The following is an 8511-nucleotide window of genomic DNA, read 5'->3' on the forward strand; positions in this document are numbered from 1 at the left end:
TGGAGTCCAGTTTCTCTAACCTGCCTTTTTTTAGTAAACTTGAAAAATTTGCATGGAGTGTGGGCATAAAAGCAAAAAAAAAAAAAACCCAACCCCACAACAATTTCTGTCATTGTTTAAAGTTAAGGGGAACACTCAGTCTTGCATATAGCTTTTACTGTATATGGTAAGAACAAGGTCAGTGTTGACATCTGAAAGAGCAACTCTCTTCCAGTATGTTTTCAGCTGAAGTAGATGAGATGGTAGATAGCCTTCTGAGGATTTTGCTTCACTTTTCAAACTTTTTGATTGCTCATTTACTGTACTGCAGTGTTGTGTGATCCGTGCCAGAATCGCATTATCTCTGACCTACCTCTCAAAATATCCTTTTTCAGTGAATTAATCAAAGCTTGTGCATCTAAATTGACTGTTACTTAACATTCAGTTACCACTTTTATTTTTAGGCTTGTCCTTGCTTTATTAAAACTAGAGCTTTTTTTCTTTATTTAGCTAGAATTATTTCTGCAATGGGCTGTGTGCCCCAGGCAGACCATTTCAGCTTCTACTTTTTAAAGCTATACTGATCATCAGTAGTTTTAGATAGCTTTGAAGAGACAAGGTGCTGTGTAAATGTTATTATTTACTCTGAGAAGTAGTAACTCTATTCTGCATGTTGTAAAAAGCTTAAAAGGAAGCCTGTCTCTTACGCTGGGGAGAAGCCAATTAATGCATCTGCTGTATTTTATCTCCATCTACTGTGTTTCGGGAGCCTAATGTTTATGGAAAGAACCTTGTTTTTGACAAACTTGACTGTTGCTAACAACAGTAGAGATGATTTATGTTGTGTGTTTGCTTAAAAGGATGGGTCTATAGTTGAAGTGGCATCTGATATCTAATTCCTCCTGGTTCAGGCTAGACAGTATATGCAGATGCTACCAAAGGAGAAGCAGCCTGTTGCTGGCTCAGAAGGCGCGCAGTACAGGAAGAAGCAGTTGGCTAAGCAGCTGCCTGCTCATGATCAGGATCCTTCAAAATGCCACGAGCTCTCCCCCAATGAAGTTAAGCAGATGGAACAATTTGTGAAGAAGTACAAAAATGAGGCGCTTGGCGTAGGAGATGTCAAGCTCCCTGGTGAGGTGGAAACAAGAGCTACTGACAAGAATAACTTGAACAATGGTGACAGAGGCACCTCAGCTGCTGTAGGAGCGATGGAGGGCAAGTCCCCAGATCGGAAGGCATCTCAGTATGTAAGTATAAGAAAGGAAAGATAAAACAAGAAGATATATTACCATCTGAGTGGTCTTTCTGGTTGTTTTAACCCAATTAACTTGTTTGTTAACTTGGAATAGTAAAAACCTGGGGAGAAAAAGAAGGGGAACTGGAAAATGTTGTGAATGTCTACACAGAACCCTGGTTTCTGACAGTATTTAGTGCATTGCAGCAAATAACTTCCTAGGTGACCTTTTCATCCTTGTTGCAAAAAGCAAAAACTTGTTAGCTTGGAGATATAGTATAGCAGGGTGGCTTTTGCAGAATAATAATCAAGAAACTTATGGACTAATTGCTATACTTTTCTTCTCTTGAAGAGTTTAGTTTAATTTTAGAAGCCTGTTTTCTCCTCTTTCTTGGAAGAGCACCAAAATTACCCACTTGACAAATTGTGTTTAAAATTAAATGAAACTAAGAAATAATGAAGTAACACCTCTCCCTTCCATGTCCAATAAGCCAAGCCGTATAATGGCTGTTTTCACTAGCTGCCTTTTCATATTCGGATCTATTTTTTTGATCTATTTTTTCTTTGGCATCTGATTTCTGCCTTGTAATAGCTCAACAAAAAATAAGGTATGTAAAATTACCCAGTTTTCATTGATATTTCTAAAACTATAGCCTCAATAATGTATTTCTGACATAACTTGCTAACTTCTGCTGTGCATGTCTCTGCTACCAATTATGAATACAAAATAGGGGTAGGATTACTGAAGTAACATTAAATTAGTTTAGTGAAGGTAGACCTTCACTTCAGAGTGGCAAAAGCTCCTATAACTTGATTTCCAGAAATGTTGCTATTATATGTATGAATCCCAAAAATTATTTGTCTCCAGGTTACTTACAGAAAATGAATGTACAAGTTCTAGATAGAGAAAAAAGTTTGTGTGTTAACATGGCTGTAGAATGTGGCTTTCAGTGTTACTGGGGGGTGTGGTGTGCTTTTTTGGTGTGTTTTTGTTGTTTTTGTTAAACTGACACAGTATATTACTACTTGTGTAATTCATATGGAATATAAAATTAACACTTAAGTTTTAGCTTTGAATATGCCCACTTACCTTAATCAGTCATATGCTGTGCCATGTTACCTGTAGCTACTTTCTAAAATTAATTATTCAGTTATTTTTGCCATTATCTTGTCATGGAGATTCTAAGGTACTAAAACATTATTTTTAAAAAGTTATTTTATCATGGCGTGATTAGGTTGCTATCATTTTGTCTTAACTCAGCCTTTCCTGCTGGGCTATTTTAGTTTCACCGCAGCAATTCTTCACTTATCTCCTTGAGAAAGACCTACAGAAATACACGTCTTGCATTGTACCCTGCTGGCCAACTGGCTTGGACTACATTAAGTCAAGGGCAGGAGGCACTCTGTCCTCTTGGGTAATTCTATCAAAAGGTGCTTTGTCTTTACATGACACCTATTTATCACTGCCAAACTTTTCTTACTCGAGCACCTGAGTATACCTCCTGCTGTTTAGGCCAGGCGTATCTCATCACTGTGGTCAGTGATTTAGAAAGAGGCTTAGAAGTGTTTAATAGTGTAAGTGAACATTTGAGTTGCTTATCTATTGTTAGTATTAAGTTTACCCTGGGCTAAATAATCAGGATTTAGATATATTATTTTTAAGTATTTTTTGTCTGATTTCTGCAATGTGACTTAGTCTCAGCTATATGCTGTAGCATTATCTCAACTTCTTTTTTTTTTAACAGTTCAAAATAAACCAATACAGAGAAGAACTCTTAAATACCTTGCAGAAGAATTGCCATCCTTGTCTACACTTTTTTCTATCCATTAGTTCTGCATCTTTGCTCTCCAAATTTTCTTGAGTCTGAAAGCATGTATTCCTGTGGCTGTGGTAAAGAGAATCTCTTGAAAAATTTATTTTTGTTATAGGAATGGATTGCAGTTCTTTCAAACCTGATTAAAAAAACAACACAAAACACAAACAACCAGACCTCTGCTATTAATGTAAATATATCTATAATAATTGCCTCTGCGTTTAAAAAAATAAATCTATTTCACCATGACTGAAAGCTGAATAACAGAAAAATGGATATTCAGCATATATTCATCTTGTAAAGAAGCAAATCTCTTTTATGCACCTTTTAACCACCTAGGCTGGGGACGTTGCAAATGGTAGGTAAACAAATCATCTTGCCCTCATCTGGGTCCATACAACTACTGAACCTTCCAATTGACTCCTCTTGGAGTGTGAGGTCTAAAGCAGAAAGAAGAGTCTAAAAGCTTTATATACACATATATGCGTCCCCTTTCATTTGTTCCCCTTTCATTCTGTTCCAAGCTGTTCTTTCTCCCCTTTTGATGTCTCTGTATATTTTGAAATTGTTTGTCTGAAACAAGTGTGGGGATCTGATCAATATGCCTTACAGCTGAGACACTTTATGTGTATTTTATTTTTTATATATATACACACACACAATTAAAAAAGCCATTTGTGGCTGGGCTTGTAGTGATGTGAATCGTAGAGAAAGCCTTCCCAGGATGTTCAACCCGGTCCACAGACCAACTGGAGTGCAGGAAATGCCACACTGGTGATTAAACAGTGATAAAAATTTTTGTTTCAGTAACATAAACCACCTGTGTTTTTTGATTTGATGACAAAACCATCTCTGTAAGCAGGTATAGGGCAGAAGACTGACTATGAACTTTTTTGAACTATTTGTAGTGTAGCTGTGTTCATAAACTTTGTAGTCCCTTTTCCATAATCACTTTCTCCATCCTAAGTTTGTTAATCACAGACTTGGACAACAGCCATCAGTGACTAGCATCTCTAGAACAGAGCTTTAAACAGAATGAGTTTGAAATATTCACAAAATTTTTTCTCACCGGTGATGCAGATATGGCTTGATCTTCTCACAACCTATAAGTACAGCCACTTTCTTATAGTGTATTCTAGTCATAGTCTAGTTGGTTAGCTTTGATGGAGGCTCCTTATTATTCTCTCCTTATTCTTGAGTATGTAAAGCTTATAGAATGTAACATGAATTATAATTGCCTGGGTTTTTTTAAGATCTGGACTGTAGTTGCAAGAATGAATACGACAAAATACAATAATCCATTTAAGTAGCACTAGTGCTATGTCAGTGGAATGTGCATCATCTTGAATTGCTTAGTTAAACCTGTACTGTGGCATCATGTCACAATACTATCTGATCATGGGAGTAAACTAATGCTTTAATTTCAGTCTGGGAAGGTGGGATTTATTAAAGATGTCAGTAATATGTAATTGCTATAAATGTACCTCTTCAAAGACTTATTTAACTTGGTAATAACCTCTTTCCAGTCCTGCTATCGCTGCAAACTGAGCATGAAAGAAGGTGACCCAGCTGTCTATGCAGAACGTGCTGGATATGACAAATTGTGGCACCCAGCTTGTTTTGTCTGTTGCACCTGCAGTGAACTTCTAGTAGACATGATCTATTTCTGGAAGAATGGTAACCTGTACTGTGGAAGACATTATTGTGATAGCGAAAAACCCCGCTGTGCTGGATGTGATGAGGTAGGAAATATCCTAGTCCTTTGTTTTAGCACACAAGTTTGCTCCCGAGAAGTGAATATTATTTTTACTAAAATATTTCAGTGCAGGGAGATGATGTGCCTTCACCAGTTCTAGCTGATCGTGGTTGCAAGAAACTGAAAATGATATGGACACTCCACATCCAGGAAGATCCATAGTTTGCTTTGGATTTGGTGGGGATTTTGTGTGGTCTACAGGGACGTAGGATGTAATACATGAGTGCAAATTCTTCCAAGTCCCAGTTACGCAGTTGTTTCTTCAAGAAGGGCACTAGGGGGAGCGCCTTACTAAATTACACCTTGTGCAGCATACAGAGAACAGCCTGCCTGGTGTCTTTGGCATCTACCGGCTCTTAATAAGCGAAATGGAGGCTTTTGGGAAACAGTCAAACAAGTGAACGCGTTTGGTTTTGTTGTTGAAATAATTTGAAATGGTGGAATCACCAGGAATTCCTTGGAAATTACAAAACTTCCTGAGGCTACCTTTATTAAAAGACATACTATTCAAATGCATATATTAATATTTGTTTGTATCTTCCTCATAGCTAATATTCAGCAATGAGTATACTCAAGCGGAAGGTCAAAACTGGCATCTGAAACACTTCTGCTGTTTTGACTGTGATTGCGTTTTGGCTGGGGAAATCTATGTAATGGTGAATGACAAGCCAGTCTGCAAACCCTGCTACGTGAAGAACCATGCTGCGGTAAGATCCTTACAGATGTGTTGGTGCTGTGAAGGAAGGGAATGTTCATCTATGGAGCTTGAAGCTTTTACTTTCTCCCAGTGTGGGAGTATCTGAAGAGTCTAAATTGAATGCAAGTTTAGGCTCAAGTCAATCATCTTTTTCCACTTCGGGAAAAAAAATTTAAAAGCAGACAAATATTTTGTCAAATCGTAAACTTGAACAAAAGTCACTGGGGGGGGCGGGACAACGGGACGACGACTGTTCTGAAAATACCTTTAACTTTGCCAGTCGTGAAGCAGGATTTGTAACAGGAGGAGTAAAGTCAGTGAAGATGAGTAATGCTGCTAAACGTTTAGTTTGTGTCAATCATAGTTCATTGTGACCAGTGGGATTCAACTTCAGCTGGTCTGCTAAAAGCCTGTAGTGGCAACTGCAATCTAGGTACTCTGTTTCTTTGTATTTCTAACCACATGAGTTACAAAGGAGAGTGACTGATGGGATAAAGCTAGAAGTTTGGGAAAGGATGGTAGTTCTTGATTCCTAGTTATGCTAGGAACTCTAATCTGAAATGATGGTCCGTTCATATCTACCAATTAACTAGCTATTAGTTGGGATTTCAGTCTAATGTGCATCTAGACCATTTATATAGTTAATGGAGGGAAAACTATTATCTAGCTGGCAGTTAATAATCTTCTGAGGTAAGTGTGAGGAATTATCTTTTGGAGAGGCTTTTTTTTTTCCTCTTAAAACATTAACTTCCTTGAGATCTAAATGACAGTTTTTGACAACCAGATTTTAAGATTAATTACATCCAAGACTTTCTAGTAACCTTTAATTCTTTGGCATTGCTTTACAGCTGCCAATGCATAGGAAGATTTGTAACTAATTTCTTCAAATGTATGGGTTAATATATGAAGATCTGTGCTGTTTGGCACAAGAAGTTTTTATCATTATTTGGGCATTGAGAAATCCTAACCCTCATAACTGTCTATGTTTAGTCCCAACAGCAACTAACTTCTTGTGTGCATTTTATTATTTTGTTTTGTGTCCTCAGCTGCACTCTGATCAGAAACTCTGCTTTAAAACTAAAGGAAAATCAAAAGCTGGAGACTTGTTTCAAAGGCTTCTTTTAACACCTGTTTCTCTTCTCCAAAAACACTTAAGAATTCCTGCTTTTATTGGACTTGTAGAGAGCATGTGTGTGCTTCATTTAAGTGTTGTTTTGTTTCTAAACAGATCTGCCAAGGCTGTCATAATGCTATAGATCCAGAAGTTCAGCGTGTGACATACAACAACTTCAACTGGCATGCTACGCAGGAATGCTTCTTGTGTTCCTGTTGCAGCAAGTGTCTAATTGGGCAGAAGTTCATGCCAGTGGAAGGGATGGTCTTTTGCTCCGTGGAATGTAAGAAAAAGATGATGTCTTAAGAGAAGATGTGCACAGAACCAAGCATCGCTGCGTTCCAAAGGCTCTTGCATTTCTACTGTAAAATATGTAGTATTGGGGCATTTAAAGTTATTGAAAGTATTAAATAGCATTTTCCCAAAGATTTTTTTGAATGACTAAAACTTGCTATGTAATCTTCATTTCTTAGCTGTAATAATACTTTCTTTTTTGGAATATTGTTCCTAAGTCTTATGTCAAATGACTTTGTATCCCAGAAATGCAAGAAAAGATGTGTTATGAACTATATACACTTTAAGGGAGCTCTTCACCGTGAAGGATCTTTTTGCTGTATCTTGTCTAATGGAAGAAGAAAATGTGAAAATGCTCCAATTTTTCTTGTTTTGTATGATAAATGTTACTCTTCCACTTTTGGTTTCACTAATTTATCATTTTTATAGTTTCCCTGCTTTCATCAAGCACTTTAGACCAAATGATCAGCTTTACTGCCACATACAGTTTTGTTCACTAGACTTCAAGTATGCAGGGAGAATGAAGCTTAAAAAAAAAAAGTTGCCTGTAATCAATTGCTTGTTGTTTACACATGGGTTCTTGAGGGATAGTGACTACTTTCACATCTAGTTTGTAAAGTAACTGCACCAGCAGAAAACTGTGTTGGCTCATGTTTTTCTTTCTTGCAACTGTTCATGCCTGGAAAAGTTTTTGTGAATATTGAACTTACTTTACAGATGGGGGGGGAGGGGGGGGACAGAAAATATAACAGGAGGTCTTGCCCAGATTTAAAAAAAAAAACACAAAAAAAACCCAAACCAAAAACAAACAAAAACCAAAACCCTACCAACATTAGCGGGTGTCACTCTTATCCTTTCAGAACTGGCTTCTGTGTTTTCATGAATGTTCTTTTCATAAATTGTGCCTTCTATCAGAGGGATGTGGCACACAATACCGTATGCATTTCTAAGAATGTAATTCTGCAAAAGGATCATACTTGGGCTTTTGATTTGTAAGTTCTTAACTGAAGCACAAAGAAGTCTTTCCCAGAAGACTTCCAGTATTTGAGTGAAAAAAATCACAGCTGTGTATTAGCTTTGCTTACTAGATAAACCAAATGTGTGGTTCTCTTTCTTTTTCTTAAGATGATCTACAGTGAAACTTGTTAGCTATCTTTGTGCCAAACAGTGAATGGAGAGTCTTTAGCCTAAAAATAAATAAAATAAAAAAAAAAAAATCTATGCAAGTCTTATGTTCAGCTCTTAAGTTTTATGGTGGCTGTATTGTAACACTCAAAAATAAAAATTAGTGTTGTTCACTTGAGTTGTCTACTAATTCCGTTCTTGTTGAATCCCCTTTAGGGGAGGCAAAGAGGAAGGGAAATGTTTCCATGCTTCTCTTCAGCTTTGACTTTATTTCAAAAAAAAAAACTGTATTACTGTAAAGTGCTTACTGTCTTGTGTAATACTGTTGATGTGCTTGTAGGTGCAAAACAATGGGTCTTGTTCCAACAAATATACAACTTCAGAACTTAGTGTGAATTTACTCTTTGTTCACATAAACTATGGCCTTAATTATATTTTAAGACATAGCACGGGAAGATTTTAGTTCACATAGGTGAGCTAATGTGCTGAGAAAATAAA

General features: G+C 37.0%; 1 protein-coding gene across 1 annotated transcript in view; it reads left to right on the forward strand.

Annotated features, from left to right (window-relative positions):
- TES (testin LIM domain protein) overlaps positions 1-7607 on the forward strand; it is a 29001-nt gene extending 21394 nt beyond the window's left edge. Inside the window, exons 4-7 of the mRNA XM_050902448.1 lie at positions 891-1226; positions 4554-4769; positions 5332-5490; positions 6709-7607. Of these exons, the coding sequence (XP_050758405.1) occupies positions 891-1226; positions 4554-4769; positions 5332-5490; positions 6709-6900 (903 nt within the window). The 3' untranslated portion in view covers positions 6901-7607. The remainder of the gene's footprint in view (positions 1-890; positions 1227-4553; positions 4770-5331; positions 5491-6708) is intronic.
- Positions 7608-8511: the final 904 nt, after the last annotated feature.

This window comes from Gymnogyps californianus, chromosome 1 (genome assembly GCF_018139145.2).
Source record: "Gymnogyps californianus isolate 813 chromosome 1, ASM1813914v2, whole genome shotgun sequence".
NCBI lineage: Eukaryota > Metazoa > Chordata > Aves > Accipitriformes > Cathartidae > Gymnogyps > Gymnogyps californianus.